General features: G+C 38.3%; 1 protein-coding gene across 2 annotated transcripts in view; it reads left to right on the top strand.

The window, feature by feature from the left end:
- The first annotated feature begins 1,840 nt into the window (after positions 1-1,840).
- The window catches only part of magixa (MAGI family member, X-linked a), a 62,240-nt gene continuing 40,386 nt past the window's right edge, over positions 1,841-23,694 (top strand). The window contains exons 1-4 of one of the 2 annotated variants that reach the window (XM_046871024.1): positions 1,841-2,652; positions 11,435-11,724; positions 16,857-16,973; positions 19,793-19,912. In XM_046871024.1, the coding sequence (XP_046726980.1) occupies positions 11,445-11,724; positions 16,857-16,973; positions 19,793-19,912 (517 nt within the window). In that variant the 5' untranslated portion in view covers positions 1,841-2,652; positions 11,435-11,444. The remainder of the gene's footprint in view (positions 2,653-11,434; positions 11,725-16,856; positions 16,974-19,792; positions 19,913-23,694) is intronic. The other variant, XM_046871023.1, reaches the window with a different exon arrangement.

Below are 23,694 nucleotides of genomic sequence, written 5' to 3'. Positions count from 1 at the left end.
CTCTTGAACTAGAACACACACACACACAAGCGAGCAAGAAAAATGGCTCTTTAGTTCTTCCAACAAACTTTTTTAAATCACCTTTGTAGCACAAACACACACGCACGCACACACACACACACGCACACAAACGCCACATATCTACATAGTCATACATAAATGATTATTTAGTCTTCCTTGATATACCTTTACAAATAAAAGCAATAAAGCCTTTTTATATTCCTTTTCTATTTATAATATATAAAATATAACCAAATTAACGTATTATTATTAATATATTATTATTATTATTATTATTAATATTATTATTATTATTATTATAGTATTGTTAACATCAATAAAAATACAGCTGATAACAATAATAATAATAATAATAATAATAATAATAATAAACAGAAATTATATATAATATTCTAAAATAAATAAATGAGACATTCGCCCACAGAGGTGCATCGTGTTTTGACTGTCAGAGTCATATCCAATACAGGTTTTATTTTATTATTTATTTGTAAGTATGCAATGTATTATTCATTTGTCTATTTATAATATATAAAAACTAAGCAACGTATTATTATTATTATTAATTTATTATTAATAATAAAAGCAATCATTATAAATAAAAATATTATAAAAATCAATATTTAAGTAAGTTATAGTAAGTAAAATAAATAGATGAAATAGATGTGACGGTCCGAGTGCCCTACAACCAAGTGGTCACGCAGGGTGTTGTTACGGTGTTGGTGCGCGCCTTTACAACAACTGTATCTAGAATCCGTCTGTTTCCATGGCGAGGCGGCAGCGTGGTGCGATGAAAAAAATCGCTCGCGCAGCGCCCATGCGCGCTACCCGTTCGGTCCACTTTACACACACACACACACACACACACACACACACTGCGCCCTTCTGCAGCGTCCCAAATGCGCTTTCCCTAAAACCCGCTAAACGACCGTCGGTTTGAACCGGAAGTGTGGGCGATGTTGCGTGTAGCTTTGGTGGCAGTTACGTCATGGAGGAGCGTAAACAGCGAGCGCGCGTTTGCTGATGTCAGCACTGAGCTCCGGGGGCAACAGAGCATTGCAGCAGAGAGAACAGACTACAGTGCTACCTGTCACCATGGCTACGGCCCAAAACCGCATTCCGCACTAAACACTGTCAAATCACACAGTAAAGACTGATATTATTTGTCTTATAGTTTCTTTTGATGTATTATACTGAGATGTACACTCAAGTGTCATATTTTAGCTTTTTGGACAAAGACTGTCTAGTCAACTGAGACACAAGGAAGGGGAAGGCTCATTTCAAATATCATACACCTGTTTAACCACAACGAAACGCGTCCTATTAAGTTGAATTATATGTCATCGATATATTTTATTTAGTATTTACTTTATTTATTACATTGTACATACACATATAACATATTCTGAACACAAGTCATTGAATGGGATTCACTTGAGTTGTGCTCTACATGTTCACATGTTCCTCAGGATTTGGATCGATGGGACAAACCGAGCACCACACATCCCACCCACACACAGAAAAGCAAATACCAACTCATCAACATCAACAACAACCACAACAACAAGCAAACCTACTATTACGATTGTATGTTCCAATGGGTGAATTGATCCTAAAGTTTCGATGCTTTCGATATTGGTTTGATATTTTATTTAATAATGAAAAAATTAGATTTTATTTCATATTTATTGAATTCCTTTGCAATGTTTCTCTACAGTCATTTAAGTCACTCACTCACTCTCTCTCTCTCACACACACACACACGCACGCACGCACGCACACACACACACACACACTCAGTATCACTGCATCATCTGAACTTTCTGAGACTTTTTTTATATCCAGGAGCGCTAAAATAAGAAACAGGTTTAATTGAGGTAAAACCTAGAAAGTGAGTGTAAACCGGTGTGATTGTTTGAATATGGTTTGTCATGATATTGCATATGTGTAATAAAATAAAAAAGGGCAGGCCATTGCAGATGATTAAATATTCAAATATAAGGATTGGCTTTTAACTATAAAATATCACAAAAAAAACGTGTCATATAAGTGTTGGTGTGAGTATCGGTATGGATATTGAAAGTATCGCATCGGGAGGGGAACGCGCGGTACCGCGTCTCCCTGGTGCACCGTGGTGTTGAGTCGCAAAGGCAGGCCGCCTCCGTGTCCAATCGCTGCCCCCCAGTGGGCGGTCCTGAAGGCGCTGCTTCTCACGGCGTTCCCTCCTCATCCGGGCTCCGCTCTCCTCCTCTCCTCTTCCCTCTGCTCCTCTCCTTCTGATCATCGCTTCCTTGTTACCGAACCCCGGGACGCACCGGAGCTGCACCGATCTGGCGGTGTCATTTGCACCCGGTTCCGCTGTGTGCACTATCCGAGGAGCTCGAAAGGCATGGGCACGGCGCTGTAATGCCGCGCTGCTGTCTTGCCGTCTCCCAAGCCCATCCATCCTCAACATCAGCAGCAGTGCAGTGCTATGGATCCGTAAGCTAAGCCGCGTCGCTCGCTCGCGCACACCGCCTCCGACAGCCTCCGATCTCTCCGTGCGGCGTTCACCTCCTACCGCTAGAGCTTCACAATAAACCAGATCAGAGCCGCACAGGCGACGCGTCGACGGAACGAGCTGGAATTATGAAGGTATGCCTCCTGATCGCGGTTGTTTTTTTTCTCTCGGCCCGTTTGCTTTAGTGCACTTGCTGCTTTTTTCATTTCCACCCCCTTTTCTTTTTGCGCGACACGTCATGAACCCACTATCGCTACTGTACAACTTGCATTATGCGAAATATTTACACCAGGATGTATGCGTGCTTGCATTGTCCCTATCCTCCCCCCCTCCTCCTCCTCTCAGCTTTGATTTCAGCATTTCACTGTTGCTTGTTCATGGTGATACGCTCTACACGCTTCTCCACACTGGACCAGATTGCAGATTTGTTGTGTGTTAAATGTGGAAAATATGCCACGCCACGACACGGTGTGATCAGATCTGAGATGACAATGAGCTTTTCATGGACTTGAGTGTCACATCCTTTTAGCTTCTAAGAGGATGCTGGAGCTGCACATGTTGTAGACTTTGACTTTTCCCCAAACCTGTCCTGATTTCTGTCCTGACAGATTCTAGTAAGGTGTGTGTGTGTGTGTGTGTGTGTGTGTGTGTGTGTGAGAGAGAGAGAGAGAGAGAGAGCACCATGTAGCACATATCTCCCATTGCCACATGTCCTATGGCGTTAATTGACTAGGATAATTAGGTGCTTGATTAGCTGCATATTTAAAATCAAACCTAGACCTCCCAGTACAGTAGTTGTGCTTGGTGTAAATAATCCTTCTTCTAAAGTGACTAGCTCCGGGCATTAAGCTCTCCGCTCAGGATAATATCCCACAGTGTTTTCACTCATGTGCAGTTTTGTGTAAGTTCATGCTGCGACCCCAAAAACGATTACAGCAAAACAGTTTCCTTTATCAGTAACCTGAACCAATGCTGGCCTGAAACAGTGGGTCTAACCTGAGGTATTCTTCTGCTTCGATCCTCTGACAGATCATGCATGTGTTTTATATTTTTGATTGTTTTATATGAGCCGAAAATAGTCTTACAGTACACAGTAAAGGCACTTGGGTGATTGTGAAGAAAAGCTGTCAGTATGGGTTGTAGGTGCACAGTTTTGATGTATAGAAAATGAAAAAAAAAAAGCCTAGGATCAGTGCAGCACTTGTAAATATTCATGGTGAATTCAGGGCATGTTGGAGAGGTGAGTGTTCTATTGGTGGTTAAGCAGATTCCTGGCAAATGTATGGCTTCAGTAAACAGAGCAGACAACATTTCATGGCGGTTCATTCTCAACTGTGGAGTCAGCATGCACTGAAGGACCTGTTATACACACTTACACATTCAGATGTTTACACCAGACACGTGCCAGCAGTCTGCCGCATCTCTCTCTCTCTCTCTCTCTCTCTCTCTCTCTCTCTCTCTCTCTCTCTCTCTCTCTCTCTCTCTCTCTCTCTCTCTCTCTCTCTCTCTCTCTCTGTAGCTGTCTCTTTACTACCCTTTTCTCACTTTCCTGTCTTTTCATGTGTCTTTACTCCTTTGCTCTCCACTCCTCTTCTCTTTTCTCTTTCTGTATTACTCGGTTCCTCTCACTGACATGTCACCTTTCCCCCCCCTCATCTCCTATCCCTTTTTTCTTTCCTCTTTACACTCTTCTCTTCTCTCTTCTTTTTCCCGTTACATGGTCCATTCAATCAGCAATAAAGCTCAGTCGCATGAAGGTTAAAAGCCATGAAGCCAATTGTGTCATTATGCATACTGCAGGTGTGGGTATCAGAGTAAAAATATACGCAGGTACCATGATGTGTTACTACAAAACTGATTCTTTTTTTTTAACCAAGTAGCAGTTTGTACTAAGAGCAACAAATAGCATCAATAACTCTAATCTGAGGTGATTTTCAGTTTAAAAGTGGTCCATTTGTGAGCAGATGTGTTGTGAAAAAGAAAAAAGTAATACAAACTCTTCTTTCATATCAGGGCGTTTGAAGTGAGAAGGACAAATATGTTTCCTATTCCAGATAACAGTGTTAACAAGTATCTGTAAAGTAAAAAGGAACCCCCCTCTTATTAACAGAGGAGCCTTTGGTGCTGATGTGGGGGGAAAGTGAAAATAGCTTCTGGCTCTCCATCCTTCAGAATGCTTTAATGATTCTGTGTAGAATGCCAAGCTGTGCTAGCTCAACCGCTTCACACACTGGTAAGCCGCAGTGCGTTGCTGCAGAGTGTTTTTGAAAATGTGTCTTTAAGCAATGTATAATATTGATGATGCAAGTTTCTGAAGAGAGCAGCCGAGGCTGCGACATTGTGTCACGTCTCGTAATACTTTGCTGTGTCAAAAACTAGGAGGAGGAATCAAACCTAGGCTTGACATAACGGCACCTCGTATGAGAACGTAAAAAAGCATGCCCTTGTTTTAGTACTAGCAAAATTTAGTTTATTATAGCCGTAAAAATCATCCTAAGGAAAATCCCACCAGAGTCATTCATATCGAAGTGTAGTAAATTTTCTTATAGGTGGAGCTGTCAGAAAACCAAGAGCTGTTCAAGGCCGAGATTTTATTCTCCATTGTTTTTAGAATCCAGCATCTTTTTTTTTTTTTTTTTGCAAAACCCTTCCTCACTTCTGTCCCTCATTGGCCTGGTGCCTTCTAAACCTTAGGTTTTCAATTAAAGCCATGCTCAATTGGAGCTCATCTATCACATCATTGGAGGGCCCTTGCAAAATTGATCTCCCTCCTGCATTTTATCTCTTGCGGACCTCACAGCTCCGGGCTAATGAGGACTGGTGCAGGAGCCCTCCAGCCAAACAGGATATTGATGCAAGCAGGGATATCAACGTGTTCTCTACTGTATAAATCTGTGCTGTCCCAAAGTACTCGCTTTGCACACGCTTGCAAAGTCAGTTTCTCCTTCTTATGCCTTTTTATCTTTAACAGGTACGTGGAAATGGTACAGTGTATAAAAAGTATAAACATTTACATTTTGATTACTCCTTCATCTATCGTTTATACTACTCCATATTAATTTATTTGCTCCAGCACATGTTTATTCATTTATTTATCTACACTATATGGTCAAAAGTTTGTGCACACTATTACACTTGCATGTGCTGGAACATCCTATTAGTCAGCATTTTGTGGTTATAATGAGCTTCATTCTTCTGGGAAGTCTTTCCACTAGATTTCAGAACATGGCTATGGGGATTGGTTCATTCAGGTACTGTACAAGAGCTAGACCAGACACTGAAGAAGTCAGCATTCCAAATCTGTGCAGCGGGGTGGATGTCAGGGTTCTGGGCATTTTCTACTCGTGTTCTTCTACACCAGCCTTCATCGCGGTGATAACAGTTTTGTGAACAGGGGTATTCCTCAAAAAAACTGTTTGGGTCTTTTAGTTCCAGTGAAGGGAAATTCCCATTGTATGTTTTTATCTCTGTTTCAACAGTTACAAGAAGACACATATGAGTGTGATGGTCAGGTGTGCTGCACAAACAATTGGCCATATTCTCTATGTCCTATTGTACTTCTGCAACACTTCCTATTTTCTGCATTGCTTATGAAAATGAAAGAAGAGGGTCCAGCTCTGCAGGTGTTTTATTGGTCCATGGAGAGCTGTGTGTCAGATCTAGGCTCATGACAGAGGGAGAGGGCATTCTTACATTCATGTGGGTAGTGAGATTTTAAAGGCCAAACCAAAATGTGTACAGTAGCTGTGTGACAAATCTCAGTTATTCAGTTACTAATAATCAGTAAATATGTTAGTCAGAGTCACTGTGGTTTATTTACATATGTGTTAAAAAAAAAATCACAGGCAGGTACAAATACAATAAATAACTACAGGTTATAGGTTATGGTTGGCAATAGGATTTTAAAAAACTGTCCAGTGTAGCACCTTTTACAGTATGTTGGGGTTTAAGTTGCAGGGGTTTGAATAACATTTTTTTTTTATCTGATCATTCAGATTCCTGGATCTGGTCCTGATGCGCATATGTTTGCATTATGTTGACCAACTATGGTTGAAACATGAAACATGTGAAAAAAACAAATGACAAAAATAACAAATTTACTTTTGCATTTAATTTACAACTATCATTATTAAAACCAAGCAAGGCATTCACAAATACAATTAAGCATCTCAGAATTAATGTAATTTGTTTTTGCTTTATTTTCATTTATTCAGGAAACTGATTGCCTCCATTAATACTACACACTCGGTATGTCTTCAGCAAGCAGCGGAAATGCCTGTGCCTCACACACACCTGAGTACACGTCTCACTATTCACACTGATGAACAGCTCAAGCGATGAAAAGAGGCTCCAGTGAAAGCAGTTTGATTCAATTACACCGCCAGGGTAACGGCATGTACAAAAGAGTGAAAAATAACCCCAAAGGAGGATCGGCTCTCATTACGGATGACACATTTGCAATTGACTCAATGATGCATTCAAACAATTATCTCGATACCAGCACATGACAAAACTTGATAGCATCTAAATTAGGCTACAGTATACTCTTATTAATGCCAATACCTCTAAATATTTCCAGAGAAAATAATAAAAATAAATAATAAGAGTTTAGCTTTCTATATTGTTACCCTATAACGTGGGAAATAATATATATATAGAGTCATCTTGTCATCAACTTATATTTTATAGAAATACTTCCTTCACAATACTTTCCTTATGGGTTTTAGGAATGCAGTGATAAAAATGTATTAAACATTTATGCTTTTATGTCTTGAACAAATAGGTGTTTCATTCCTGCGGTGGGATTCCATTTCAGCAAATAATACCACACAGTGTTTTCTCCTCTCTTTGTTGAGGGCACAGTGGGGAAACTCATAATCGAGAGCAGAGCGTTTGTTCTAATATGGAGTATACTGTTATTGTAAATTATGATATAGATAAAAAAAAAAAACTTTGCAATCAGTAGCTGCATTGTTCTTTTTTTTATTAATTTATTGTATAGCCGATAGATGGTATTTCATTTGTCATTTTGGATTCCATAAAAAAAAAAAAAAAAAGAATAATTTTATGAATATATTCGTCAAAAATAAAAATAACACCCAGCATAGTCTCAAGATCTCAGCGCGCATAGGGGTGAAGTCGAGGACACAGTTTTATCTCTTTCGCCGCATATACAGATATAGCACTAGACTATTTTCCAGAAGGAAAGATTTCTGATAATATGTAGCCCATTGGCAGGATAAATTTTTTGCGAAACATGTAGAAGTCTATTCCTGATCTCCCATGAGACGAAAGAAAGTTATCTGTCCATAGATAAGTGTGTGTGCGTGCGTGTGTCTGTGTGCGTGCATGTTTTTATATCTTGTTGAAGATCAAATCTCCTCAGAAGGATAGAAATTTTATTTTTTTGAAAACACAAAGTGCAGCTTTTATTTTAAAAAGTTTTTTGGATTACTAAGATTTAGGCCAGAGTGAGGGTGAGGTGTAGAACATGAAAGAGCTATATTAATGATTATAGAATCAATAGTATAATCAGCACTGGACTCGCAGACAGACAAGCTCATGATGCACAGTGAAAGAGGTGTATTTTAGTGATTCCTCAGTCTTCCTTAGTCTTCTTGTTTTGGAGAACATGCGTCTGGAATGTTCTCAGCTCTGTTACACAGGTGCGAAACCAAAGCACCAGACCGTGTGGACTTTGGTCCCCTGTCTGAATTGCTCACGCCTCTGTTTGCTTTGGCTTATTAATAGATTTGTGCATACCGTTGCTCACCCTCTTTGACCATTGGAACGAAAACGGTTTTGTTTCCTGTGGCCTCGGGCTGCATTTAAAAGCTACGTTCGCTCTCTGTAAATGAATATTAAGAAATAGCATTGTGGCATAATAAACAATGGAGTTATATGGAGTTAATGTTGTGTTGTTATTCCGATCCGCCCCCCCACACCTTGAACTCCACCTCGCAATTCCCTATTCCCTACAGTGCTTATCAGCGAAAGTCCTCTTACTTAATGCTCGCCCTTTGCTCTGCAGTGCCAATATCATAAAATGTGTGTGTTACGGGTTGTACACAGACATGCCTGAATGCTTTTACACACGGGTTTTTGATAAAAGTGTTCATCCGGATTAATTTGTTTACCATCTCTTCATCCTGTCTGTTTTCGGAGCCTCTTAGACAAGGAGAATGTCATGCAAAGTTATATGATAACTCATCTAAGGAAGATTTAAGAGTAAGAGAAGCCATGTGCTGAAGCTGTCATCTGTGTATCTTGGCACGACGTGTTTAAAATTGTATAAGCCTAGCATTGCTATACATTTGTTAACACTTGAAATAGCCTTATGTATTTTTAATGAACTCTTGTGGGAAATCGTGTTTGCGGATTCAGTCACCCACCTCACCCCCACACCCCCTCCTCGCGTGTTTTGACCATCTGTTTGCTTATTTTGTTTCAATTTCCAGACTCAGCCTTATGTATTCAGCCTGCAGACTGCCATAGGGAAGCAAAACTCCCCGCTGACTAAGATTTATGAGGGGAACGTATGACGAAAAGCTTATTTCCTATGTAAACTTTTCAAGAATCAAGAACTATGCACCACTGATTTCACTGTGTAAGACTATATATATACACTATATTTCTAAAAGTATTGGGTCACCTGGTCATAAGTATAATATGTGATTTTTGTGCATTGCATTCCACATTTAGTCCCAATTTCCCCTTATAATTCCCTACACTCTTCAGGGAAGATGTTCCACTAGATTTTGGAGTGTGCTTATGGATATTTGTGTTCATCAGCCACAAGGGTATTAGGAAAGGCAGGTACTGATGTAGGTGAGAAGACCTGGGGTGCAGTCAGCGTTCCAATTCATCTCAAAGGTGTTCAGTAGGGATGAGATCAGAGCTCTATAGCAGGCCACTCAAGATCTTCCTCTCCAAAGCATGTAAACCAGATTTCAAGAAGCTCACTTTGTGCACAGGGGCATTTCCATGCTGAAACAGGTTTTGGTTTCCTAGTTCAAGTGAATGCAAAATTTTATTATAGCGAAACTAAAGACGTCCAGCACAACTGAGTGCCTCCAGCTTTGTGGTAACAGTTTGGAAAAGAACCACATATTGCAGGAAAGGTCAGGTGACCCAATACTTTTGGAAATATAGTGTATGTTCAACTTTACCACAATGCGCACGAAAGCCTAAACCACTTCAGGTTTTAAAAATAATTTCCAATCTAGATGCGGTTTTGATATTTTTAAGTAGTTAGCTTGAGATGTCCCAAATGCTGTACTTTGTATAATTTTAGTTTGAGAATTGCATGCATGCTGAGGAACTCAGGCTACATTCAAATGAATCTGGAAATGCATTTTAGTTTTTAAAATAATAGGTGTTTTAAAAAAAATTGCTCATCCACACTGAAACGTCTGATTTCTGTATTGAGCACACATAAATATATGTTGGGTCTCTTCGAATTGATTCAATTGTGAGTGAACATTCCATCTATTTTGACAAAAATGCAATATCTGAAGTTTGTACAGTGTGACCTTAATCTTCAGCAACCGGATAGCAAATGCAGAAGAACATTGTTCACTGTCTTGTTTTTCATTTAGTTAAATGGGCCACAATGATTGCAGCAATTGAATACAAATATTGATTGATTTTGAATAGTTTTTTTCTACATTCATATTACGCAGAAAAAAAAAAGCATTTTAAAATTCGATTTATTGGAAGCACTTTTTTGAAAATGCTCTATTTTGCTAGATAAATTGCCCGGCATTTCTTTGCTAATTCAGCCACAAGAATGTTAGTAAAGTCGGGTACTGATGTAGGGTGAGGAGGCCTGTTTTGCAGTCAGCGTTCCAATTCATCCCATAGGTGTTCAATAGTGTTGAGTTTAGAGCTCTATAACAGGCCACTCAAGATCTTCCACTCCAACCCATGTTCGAACTAAGTTAAAATTAAATGCTGTATCCAAAGATATCAATGCAACTGTATGGTTCTGACTTTGGGGTAACAGTTTGGGGAAGATATACACATTGCTGGAAAAGTCATGTGACTGAATACTTTTGTCCAAGCACATTCCAAAATATATTGTAACACTGTTCTAGAAGAGTGGAGGTTATTATAACAGCAAAGGGCACTAAATGTGCAATGGAATGTTTAAAAAACATACACGAATCTTATGGTCAGGTGTCCACAAATATTTGTCCTTATAGTGTATAATATGTCTTTAGACAAATGCATCTCCTGTTCTGTTTCTTATTATGGGATTTATTCAGAATCTCATATAAAATTAGTCCATCTTTCTTTTGATTTTATAATTTTTTGAATGAGTGCAGGAGCAAGCAATGAGTAAAAATGGTGCAGGTGAAAAAATGCAAGAGAAATACTACGCAGAGATGACTCTATTCAAGATGTTTTATCTGGGAAAAGATGACATTCTTTGCGCTACAACCCATTATGGAAGTAGAACAAACTGGTTGGCCACGAAATTTGGTCTAGAAGCTCTATTTTTGTGCAGACACAAGCATACCTCGGTCATAACAGAGCCGCATGTTTCTAATTAAATGCTATAGATTATAGATGCTAATTCGCTGATGGCTTACTTTTTCCTCTTCTTAACCAGCAGGTGTTTACATTTGAATGTATTTGGGTGAAATTAAAATTATAAAATATAGGTGAAGTGGCTTACTGTGGTTCAGAATGCATTATTGCATGCTGAGGGGCCTTATTAGTGCAGACTGGAGAGTAAAAATGTGGAACATATAAGTGAAATTATTATTATCTATAATCAAAACTGCATTTCCAGCTGACTACTGCTTCCTAAAAAGAGCGTCAATATCTTTCAATCATATGCAATGTGTTTGTGCCACAAGAATATGGGCGCATTATAGAGAAACTGCTCACAGGTTTCAATCTGTCTTGCAGCGTTGGTGCCATGTCTAAAGCTACAGTGAAGAAGCTGCACTGGCGTTCAAAAGTTCAGGAGAGCTTTGTTCCTCTGGGTGGAGCTTCGGGGGAGTTGGGCGTGGCTATCGGAGGTGGCGCCGACTATGGCGAGTTCCCATTCGTCACGGCAGCACCCGGAGGAGGCGCCACTGTCGGTGACATTATCCTGGAGATTGGTGGCACCCCTGTCCTGGGCATGACCCTGGGAGATGTCAGAGGGGTTTTAAACTCTTGTCCTCATCCCATCCGCATCAAAACTGTTTCACCAGGTAAAAGCAGTACCGCTTATAAATTTATTTCAGGCTGTTTTTTTTATTAGCTGAGTAAGGAATTCTTGTATCTGCTGAATATATTGGCATGCCAGCCTTCTCCTGCTCTTTGCTTTGCAGGTATCCGATCTCTAAAATGCTGCATAATAATCTCTTCAAAGCTCTTTAATAAATGTACTGCTTTTGTTTTAACATATGGAACAAATAGGACATGAAATTCATTATTTTTATAAACCTTAAACCTATAAACAATTGCATAATAAATAAATAGTATAGATTGTAGCAGTATAGATCTACTGTTCTAAAAAAAAACTCAACATACAGCCATTACTGTCTAAATAGCTGGCAACAAAAGTAAGTACACCCTAAGTGATAACAGCCATTTTTTTACTTAACCATACAGTCACATGTCCTATGCATCATGTTAAAATTTTTGTCTGCTTGATCACATTTTGTCTCCTACTGATCACTGCCTCTTCCACATGGCACCTCATGGCAAATAACTCGAATTAAAATTGTTGCTCTCCACAAAGATGGCCGAGGCTATAAGAAGTTGATTAACACCCTAAAACTAAGTTACAGTGCAGTGGCCAGGCTCATACAGAGGTTTTCCAAGACTGGTTTCACTGTAAACAGGCCTGGCAAGAGTCCATCAAAGAAGTTGAGTCCTCATGCTGTGCATCAGGTGCAGATGCTGCTTCAAAAAACAGATGCATGAGTGCTGGCAGCATTGCTTTAAAGGCTGCAGAAGCAGAAGGTCTGCTCGTCAGTGCTCAGACCATACGCACAATGCAACAAGTCGGTTTGCATGGCCGTTGTCCCAGAAAGAAGCCTGTTCTGAAGCTTGCTCACAAGCAAGCCCGCAAACAGCTGAGACAACCTGTCCAAGAGCATGAACTATTGAAACCATGTCCTGTGGTCTGATGAGAAAAAATTGTTTGGCTGAGATGGTGTCCAGCATGTGTGGGGACGCCCTGGTGAGGAGAATCAAGAAAAGTGTGTCTTGTCTACAGTCAAGCATGGTGGTGGAATCATCATTAATGTGGGCTGCATGAGTGTTGCTGGTTTGGGGGAGCTGGATTCCAACATGGATTCCAACTTAAGCTGTAACATTCTGAAGCAGAACATGATGCTCTTTAGAAACTGGGCTGAACGGCATTTTTCCAACATGAAAACATCCCAACACACCGCCAAGATGAAAACTGCCTTGCTGAGGAAGCTGAAGGTGAAGGTGATGCAGTGGCCAAGTACATTTTCAGACCTATTGAGCACCTGTGGGGAATCCTTGAAAGTAAGAGGTGGAGAAGCACCATTTGTCCAACATCCGGCAGCTCCATGAAGTTGTTATGGAGGAGACGAAGAGAATCCCAGCAACAACCTATGCAGCTCTGTTAAATCCCATGCACAGGAGGATTAAGGCAGTGCTACATAACAATGGTGCTCACACAAAATATTGACACTTTTAACACAGTTTTAACATGTTCATTTAGGATCTACTCACTTTTTTTTTGCCAGCTATTTTGACAATAATGGTTGTATGTTGAGTTATCATTAGAGGACAGTAAATTTATACTGCTTATACAAGCTGCACATTGACTACTCTAAAATATATTCCAGTTTTATTTCTATAGTATTGTTTCTTGAGAACATATAATGAAATAATTGCTGAAATGTGAGGGGTGTACTCACTTTTGTGAGATATTGTGCACGTGTTATATAAAACATACACAATGTATTAAATATTAAAATTTTTACGAGTATATTAAAATTCATGAGTCCACATAAAAAAAAAAATGCTCACTATAGTAGATTTCATTGTGAATAAAGTTGACCTGAAAGTACAAGTAGGCTACTCTACAGGCTCGTCTCTGGTTAGGTGTGTTTTGGAACCTTGTTCTGACTTTATAGAAAATATGATAAAAATTTATTATTTAACATGAACATAAGCAGAAATTAATCTTGATATAATTTTGTTGAATATTCTTAAATTGATGATTTTTACCTGCTGATTTTTTATTCCAGCTGTCGTGTTGTCCTCCTTTACTCTCACTCTCGTGCTATTTTTAAAAAGCACGTAGTGATCCATATTAGTGCATCAGGCAGTAACAACAATCTGAAATCTACTCTCTTCTTGCTACTGTTCAGTAAATACTGATGTACATACTGTATGATGGCTTCAAATTCTTGTTCTTGGCTGATGTGAGTAGAACCTGATGTGGTATAGTAGTCTGCTGTTGTGTCCCAGACACCTTAATGTTTTATTTGTTGTGTATTCTGTGGTGCTTTTCTGCTCACCATGGTTGTAAAAATGAGTTTCTTAAATCCTTTCTGGCCATGCTTCATCTATATCATTTTTACTCACTCAATTATTTATTAATTTTTTGCACCATTCTGTGTTAAGAGAATGTTTCATGAAAATTCCAGATCAGCCATTTCTGAAGTACTTAAACAACCCACTTGGCACCTACAACCATGCCATGATATCACAGAGATCACAATTTCCCCCTATTTTGATGTTTGATTTGAACATTCATTGAAGCTTTTGACTAGTATCTGCATTATTTTATTCATTGTACTGCTGCTATATGAATAGCTGATTGAATTGCAATGCACATGAGTGTATATATTGTATCTGGTATACATTTACAGGTTGTCCAAAATTCAGCTGCTAGGATTCTGACTAAGACCTGGTCTGGTGAGCATATTTCTCCATTTTTGGAGTCATTGCATTGGCTCCCTGTCAGTTACCAGGTTGATTTTAAATTCTAATGCTGACCTATAAAGCCTTACATGGTACGGCACCTTATTATTTGACACAACTTTTAACTGTCTACACTCCAAGGCGTGCTCTCCGTTCCTCTGATTCCTGCTTTTTAGTTGTTCCCCCTACCCATTTATGCGCTATGGGTGATCGCGCTTTTTCCTCACATGCACCAAGGCTGTTGAATTCTCTCCCCACTGAGATTAGATAGTCTTTTACTGTTTTTAAAACTGTCTTATAACTCACTTTTTCAGGATTGCTTTTTTGTAATTTTTCATTTTTGTGATGCATTCTGTGATGTATATTTACTTATTTTATTTTTCTCATTAATTTTATTATTATTACTATTATTATTATTATTATTTTTTTATGCTTGGAAAGTGCTTTGAGATGCTACTTCAAAAGAATATATAGTGATCTATTTAAAATAAAGAGTATTATATTATTACATTTGTATATACCAGGGGTCACCAACATGCGCCTTTTCTAAAAATAGCTCACCATAGCACCACTTACCAGTGAGCTGCATCTATCTGTTTCCTACCTTGTTCCTAACATGATCAGTGTCTTCACATAATGAATATCATTAATTATTAATAATAACATATAATTAAAGGAAAATTGAGCAAATTTGTTATTTCATAAGTGTGTATCAAACTGGTAGCCCTTCACATTAATCGGTATCCAAGAAGTAGGTCTCAGTTTCAAAAAGGTTGGTGACCCCTGGTATATACTGTATATAAGTGCAATAGGTTGGGTTAGAATTGACTTTGAGGGCACATTTGTGTGCAAAACAAAATGAGACTGAACATATGTAAAAAAAAATGTTTCCTAAAGTTTTTGGCTTTGTTAATAGTTCAGCCAAGCTTCTGCTTTTCTTCCTTGTCCGTTGTGGTAGGCTTGACTGTTTGCTATTAAGTAGACTTGGTAAGCACACTCCACCTTTTAACCTTTACTGATCTCACCACTCGCCCTGGCAGAATTGATCACTGTTAGCAGAAAAGAGCAGTCAGATGCACATACGGCATGAGATGCTTCGTGTGCATCTGCTTATTATATAGAAGGGGCTGCTGTTTAAGGTCACAGAGCACTTCAAAAAAAGAACAGATGGGAGGGCAAAATTGCTTCGCCTCACAATTCATGCTAGTCCTTGAGGCTTTTGCTGGCTTCTTGATACATTTTTATTGTGATTTGGGAGTGGTATTGTGTGAATTAGCACAGCCTGAAAGAGGAGAAAAATCGATGAAAGGTGATACTAGGAAGCAGCTGAATGTTGGGTTCTTGACACAGTTTTTTTACTGAGTGGTAAATGGAAACAACACTATTAGTCTGATGTTTGTCTTCTGTGTTCAAGTGGTTTGCTTTATACCTTTTACTTGCTTTCAATGATTTTGTAGTTAATAATAGCATGTGTACATTTTGTGTTATTATACACTCACCGTCCACTTAAATCGAAATCTCCGTGCATTGTATCATTATTAATTCAGAAATCAGTCAAGTGGCAGCAGCACGATGTATTGAATCCTGCACATATGATTCTAGAGCTTCAGGAAATATTTACATCAAACATTAGACTGAGGGAAAAGTGTGATCTCTGTGACCTAATGGCATGGTTGTTGGACACTGGTTTGAGTGTTTTAGAAATCTGGGATTTTTAGACATAACAGGCTCTGGAGTTAGCACAGAATGGTGCGAAACACAAAAAACATCCTGGGAATGAAACAGGCTAAAACAGCTTATTTATTAGCGAGATCAAAGGAAAAGCAACAAAGTCAGTCAGGTGTGGAGTTTAACCTACAGCCAGTAAAAAAGAATTAGCAAAAACGTCATTCACTTGTTTAAATCATCAGAATTATTAGAATCCGAATCCGATTACTTTCCTAATCCCACAGGAAAACTGTTGTAAAAATGGCTTATAAGAGCAAAATTGTTTCCAATTGTAAAGTGGAAAAAAAACATGTAAACTTTCAGGCTACATTTAAATAAATGAATTCAATAGTAATTAAAATAATTATAATATAATAAAAACCAAAATCAAAAGCCAATTCTTTGCCTTATATATGCTACAGTTTAACTCGCATAGTTAAACTGTCACTCAAATCACTTAATGGGTAGCATCTAGCTGTACCCTGATACAAAAAAACCCCCATAAAAAAATAATAATAAAAAGAAATTTGAGACTTTGAACCAAAAACCATGGTTATAAAATAGTACTTTATTATTACTTTAAACAGTACAATTTGTTTTGTTTTTTATGTAAGTGGGAAACTTCATTTGAGCACTGTGGATAGTTATTAAGGGAGGTATTGATTGTGTTTTAAGTTGCATGTGTATTGGGTGGTAAATATTTTGGTGTCATTTTTTCCTTTAGGCTCCACTCTGTGTAAAGACCTGAGATTATATTTAAGCAAGTGCTTCACACCTGGCTCCATGGACAGCCAACTGCAGCAAGTCATACGAGAGAACCTTTACCTGCGCGCCGTGCCCTGTAAGTGACACTAGCTCAATCGCAAATCATTTAGCAAAATTAACACAATTCTAGTTTATTGCTGAGTGTTCTTTTTGACCTATAGAGCAGTATTCATGTAGATTTATAAAATCCAAATTCAATTAAGTTTTCGATGTACAGGTATGTAAATCCAGGTCCTGCACTTCTGTGTCTTGGTGGAAAGAACTGATTAAAGCATTAAGCTGCATTAGGTTGAAGATTATTTTAGGGGTGGGTTTTATTGAAAGCTTTTGTATTAGATTGATACAACATATTAAGTTTTTATCTGCTACACTGTGTGTTGGTGTGTAGTGTGTGAGTCTCGGCAAGATGCAAAATATCAATATTGTTATAAATTATGTGATAATATACTTCTACAGATTTCATCAGCATTTTTATAACAACAGAAGGCTCTGTTTTGATGCAACTGATGCAGCTGAGGCATTGCATTTGTACTAAACACTTTAGAATTATCAAATGTTGGGTTTTTTTGTATGTTCTCATATTTCAGTGTTTTCAGTTTGTCTACTGACTGTACAATCATTGAAAGTTTTATTACTAATAACAGTTTTTATCAGTTCCACACATTTACTTTTTCGGTTTTGCTGCCTCCCTGTGTATTATGATACATACTGTGATCAATGAAATGTGTTCATGTGTCATAATACAATGAACTTTAATGTTGCCTACACATAGGTGACTCAACGTGACCCTTTAAAATTGCAACAGATGCCTACACGCCGTCAAGTTTCACTGTAAAAGTGTCATTATACAACAAAATCATAAAGCAATGAAGTTAGCTTTGCTATTTAAGCAACATGGAAGACTAACTTTCTCCTTAGTGGATAGGTAATTTGCCGGCTGCATACTGATGGATTTTTTTTTAAACTTTACACTTTATACAAACATTTAACGTAGTTCACATTTGAGCCCATTCACCAGTCAAAAGCAAAATGTTGTATGAGTATCACAGAAATTCAGAAATTCAGTTTGTTGAAGCAGCAATTAAATCTCTCTGTTAAGATGTTTACGGTGATTTGTTAGCGGTGAGGCAGAAATGGCAAGTGAACTGTACTATAGTATAACTGTACAGAAAATAATAATGATCTACACCCAGAAGTGTAGCAATTTGTCCTATTATCACATTTGGAAAAAAAACACAGCTGCTTGTTTCTTTGATAAAGAACATTAAAGACAGTAAAATGAGACAACGTAATCTGAATTTGTAAAGCTGTACTACCAAATCTTACCACTGTTAACCACCCTGCGCTGTTTATTTATTTATCTATTTACCTGTGCACTTTGCGCTGTGTATCTATGTATCTGTGTATCTAAAGTATTTACCTGTGCACTCTGGGCTGTGTACCTTTTTGCCTGTGCACCCTGCGCTGTGTATCTATGTACCTGTGCACTATGCGCTGTGTATCTATGTACCTTGTTACCCTGTGCTGTGCAACTATTTACCTATGCACCCTCCACTGTGTATGTATGTATGTATGTATGTGCCTGTGCATTGGCACTGTGTATCTATGCACCTGTGCACCCTGCGCTGTGCATCAATGCACCTGTGCACCGGCGCTGTATATTGATGTACCTGTGTACTCTGTGCTGTGTATTTATATACCTGTGTACTCTGTGCTGTGTATCTATGTACCTGTGTACTCTGTGCTGTGTATCTGTGTACCTGTATACTCTGTGCTGTGTATCTGTGTACCTGTGTACTCTGTGCTGTGTATCTATGTACCTGTGTACTCTGTGCTGAGTATCTGTGTACCTGTGTACTCTGTGCTGTGTATCTGTGTACCTGTGTACTCTGTGCTGTGTATCTATGTACCTGTATACTCTGTGCTGAGTATCTGTGTACTCTGTGCTGTGTATCTATGTACCTGTGCGCTCTGTGATGTGTATCTATGTACCTGTGTACTCTGTGCTGTGTATCTATGTACCTGTATACTCTGTGCTGAGTATCTGTGTACCTGTGTACTCTGTGCTGTGTATCTGTGTACCTGTGTACTCTGTGCTGTGTGTTTGTGTACCTGTGCACTCTGTGCACTCTGTGCTGTGTGTCTGTGTACCTGTGTACTCTGTGCTGAGTATCTGTGTACCTGTGTACTCTGTGCTGTGTATCTGTTTACCTGTGTACTCTGTGCTGTGTATCTGTGTACCTGTGTACTCTGTGCTGTGTGTCTGTGTACCTGTGCACTCTGTGCTGTGTGTCTGTGTACCTGTGTACTCTGTGCTGAGTATCTGTGTACCTGTGTACTCTGTGCTGTGTATCTGTGTACCTGTGTACTCTGTGCTGTGCACCTGTGTACTCTGTGCTGTGTATCTGTGTACCTGTGTACTCTGTGCTGTGTATCTGTGGACTCTGTGCTGTGTACCTGTGTACTCTGTGCTGTGTATCTGTGTACCTGTGTACTCTGTGCTGTGTACCTGTGTACTCTGTGCTGTGTGTCTGTGTACCTGTGTACTCTGTGCTGTGTATCTATGTACCTGTGTACTCTGTGTTGTGTTTTAGTGCTGCCATTTTTATTTAATTTGCTTTAAGTAAATAATTTATTACTCTAACTTTAATTTGAAGTTGAAAGGAGCAGGAAGCAGTGATATACACACAAGATGCGGCCTCTTAAATATGTTATCCTTAATATTTTGTGTAGTAATATTTAGACAAAACACTGGCACTCTCAATCATTGTGAAATCTGTCACGCCCATGTAGTTCTGTACAGGCTTGAGTTATGAGTATATTGTAATTAGCAAACTTTATAGCTTGAATCTATTTTTCTGTATGCATTATGGTGTACGTGTTTGTGTGATATAGGTACCACCAGGCAGCCACGGGACGGAGAGATCTCCGGGGTGGACTACAACTTTGTCTCAATCGAAGAGTTCTTTTCTCTGGAGGAGTCAGGAGCTCTGCTTGAAAGCGGCAAGTTCAAAGGTCAGTATCGGTATCTAATGTAGATTTTTTTCATATTACAAACGTACACGATTTTTAAGGAAACATTTGGGAAAGGAACATTCTGGGATGTGTGTGTAGACTGTATGAATCATAGCTGTTGATCACCCAAAGTTAGCTTTCAATAGATGTCTGAATGACTTGGTCGATATTTAAATCTTTAACGATGTGCCATTATGTGGAACTTGTACAGGGCCATTTACTTTTAGTACATTACTAAGTGCAAACTGACTGGTTATTTACTGTGTTTTGTGTTATTTAGATTTTTGCCTAAAATATTATTCCTACTCGGACTCTGCAGTTGTCCCTTGAACATTGCACTATGCGTGGAAACTTTTGTTTTAACATTCCATACATCACCTTTAAGCTTCCACCTTAGAGAGAACCCATAAAATCCTTTAGCTTGTTATTTATTTTTAGTTCTTTATTATGGTGCAGTACACAAACTTCCCTGAAAGAACAGACATTTTGGACAGTGTTCCATTAGCTGTGCAAGCAAAATGCACCACACAAATCATCTCAAATCTGATATCAACCCTTTAAAGATTTTTTTTTTCAAATGCAGATGCAATAACTTATATTCCATATCTCTCATTTCTACACTTCAATAAATGAAGGCTTGAGGTGTGCTGTCAAGCGTTAACACTATTGATACTATCTATTGCATATAAATGTCAGGCTTGATCAAATTTCAACAGTTCATTTTATGCAGAGGTAAAATCTGAAAATATGTATTTTACTTTGTATATTTTGTCATTTAAGAGACTCAGACATGAGTTGAAATTGTAGCTATAGTTGTCCATATTGTTATGGGCAGGTATGGTCACTGCAGCTGGCCGCTTGCTGATTAGATTTTTGTTGTCCTATTTTTGTCAAGACTTGATCATTCATTGCCTAGTGTCCCTTTCTGTATAAATAAAGGATAAACATTTACTGTCATAATTAGCTTTTTTCAATTTTGTTGTTTTCTTGCTTAGCTTTCTTTGCATACTGTTTATTATTCAATATAATACACTGGACTCAGATGAGTGTTGAAGATTTGTGTGCAGAAGGTGTTTCTTGGCAAAAGCAGGCTGATTAATACAATCCAAATCTGAGTAAAAGGACAGGCAGAAGGCAACACTACAAATGTCTAACCATATTCCAAAGGGTAAATGAAGAGCATGCAAAAAAAGGGTCTATGGTAATAGCATCCAGATTAAAACAAGGCTTAAATGTTAAACTGAATATGGGAATAGGATGACTTTATAGCATGTTCTGGGGTAATATATGGAAGGAAGTATTTTTTTAAGAGAAATATTTTAATTTAAAAAAATTACAGAGTTCTTAAGCAACTAGGATCCTGAGATGCATATATTCTGGCAGCATCCCAACGTATTGTACCGCTTATATGCTGTTACATTTGCCTGCTGTGCAAAACTTCAAATAGTTTACATTTTGTTGTATCGCTATTGGCGATGTAAGATCGGAAAATCGTAAGTTAAACCATTATAACTCTGGGACTACCTGTATTTATACCTTCGAATTTGACTGGTGCTTTAGTACTCAGGCTAGTACTCCACCAGGCATCACACAAGATCCAAGTGATGGTGGAACTTGACCTACACTCCACTCTGTGGGGCCTGGCACAGTTTTTCAAAATTCCTGATTGACCTGATTGCAAAATTTGCAAAAAAAAAAACAAAAAAAAACAATCATGCATTCATAAGCCGCTGCACAGACTCATTGGACTCGGCCCTGTCAAGGAGAGCCACTGGACCATGAGTTATTCAGGCTTTGACAAAGTGATCCATATGTGCCCTGCCAAGCTTTTACAAAACATTGAGGCATGACTTTTGGGTGTGTATTCTGTTCTTCTGCATGAATGTCTTGTCTGATTTCACCCCATTGTCCCTCAACCAATGAAGAAGGCATCTAGTCCAGACTAACTTTAATGGGGCAGCACTCCCAGGATGCCATTCATGAGAAAAGTCTTGTCTCTAGCAAGCTGGCGCTTGTGCTACTATTACTGATGAGGACATGTCTCTGTCTGTTGTATTTGGCATTTAGCCACAGGCTGATAACCCACTTCTAAAATGTCCTTAATTCCAGCAAGCTCAAAGAGAACTACTGTTGCAGCTGTAGTTAGAAATCTAAGCATCCTCAGCAGAAGCACAAAGCGACCTGCTCCCATGTGTTTATTTCTCTCATTAACTAAGCCAGGGTTTTAGGTTCTCGGGTCTCACAGGACCACAAATTCATTTGCTGTGTAACTTGTAAACTTACTTTTTTGCTGCTAGCTAGCTAAGTAGTAATGAGAACAAAACTCCTGTCTGTGCATTTTGTATATTTTTGGCTCCCCTTCTGTATTTTGTTATCTGAACCAATTTGTGCCATCTCCTGTGTTTTTTAGCTAACAACACATGTCTAGCTAGCACTTTGACTAAAATATACTGGACTTCATTTTGGATTTATGGGATTTTTTTATATTAATATTTTAGGGCTGCCATTTGATAAAAATATTTAATCGCTATCAATCACATGATTTTCTTGAGGTAACTCACGATTAATCGCACCTTAATTACACATTTTTAGCTGTTCTAATGTACCTTAAATTAATACTTTTCAAGTTTTTAATACTCTAATCAACATTGGCATGGACAAATATGAATGCTTAATGCAAATTTATTTTTATTATTCGTGAATCAATACCCAATATGGAGCATGAATGCAGTATTATTGTAAATGTTTCAAATGAATTATTGTGTTTTTAAATTAAATAAATCACCAGGACACCAAAACAAAAATTTTGCTATGTTTCCACGTGGACGGTTTTAATTGCTGGATGTGTGCACCATTTAGTTTTCACACGAGTTCATTCTTTGTATATCTGAGTAAAGTCGTGAATAAATGTGTTGCATTGAAGTTTATTTATTTATTTATTTCATTTATTTTAGAATATAGCATAAAACATGCAATCTCTTTGAAATATCAATTAAATTCATTTCAATTCATTTTTATTTGTATAGCCCTTTTAATAATGAACATTGTCTCAAAGCAGCTTTACACAGATAATGTGGTGATAAAAATGAATGAGATGTTCTTTATAAGTGTCCTTTATAACATCATTTTTGTTGCTATCATACAGCTTAAGTGGAATGTGCTAGGAAATGCATGTAACAATATATAATAATCATCATTTGTTAAAACTTTGTGAGGGCAGTAAATCAGTTCCCCCAATTTAGATGTTTCATTTGTAAGGTTGAACTGTTACTGCTATTTATCCCTGACTGCACACAAGAGAACAGAGGATTTTCTCTGCAATTCCTGCTTCAGCTTGCTTTGCCTTTTCTGCAGTCTCTCTCTCTCTCTCTCTCTCTCTCTCTCTCTCTCTCTCTCTCTCTCTCTCTCTCTCTCTACTGCTAAAATCAAAAGCTACTGCTTTCAAAATGTTACTGCTTTCAGAGGGAGAAAGCTTGTCTTAGGCAGCTTTTGATGCTAAGTTGCAATCAAACAGTTTTGATGTTGGAACTAATTTATTTCTTTTTTTAAAAGACTTGTTCGCAGGACAATTTTAAGGGTGGTGTGTGTCCTGGTGTGCAGCTTGAAACAGTTAAGTGTAGCTGGAGCTTTGCATTACTGTTCAATAGCAATTGACTCCAGAGTGTTTCTGTTTTAGATTCGAAATGCATTTATGCACACAAGCAGAGATTTCTGAAAGATGATTCAAGGTATTGTAGTATCTAAACTAGGGACAGTATGACAGGAAAGAACAAGTAGAATAA

Source organism: Silurus meridionalis, chromosome 17 (genome assembly GCF_014805685.1).
Source record: "Silurus meridionalis isolate SWU-2019-XX chromosome 17, ASM1480568v1, whole genome shotgun sequence".
In the NCBI taxonomy this organism is placed as follows: Eukaryota; Metazoa; Chordata; class Actinopteri; order Siluriformes; family Siluridae; genus Silurus; species Silurus meridionalis.
The sequence above is the reverse complement of the archived record's forward strand: the minus strand, read 5'-3'. Positions and strand labels throughout refer to the sequence as shown.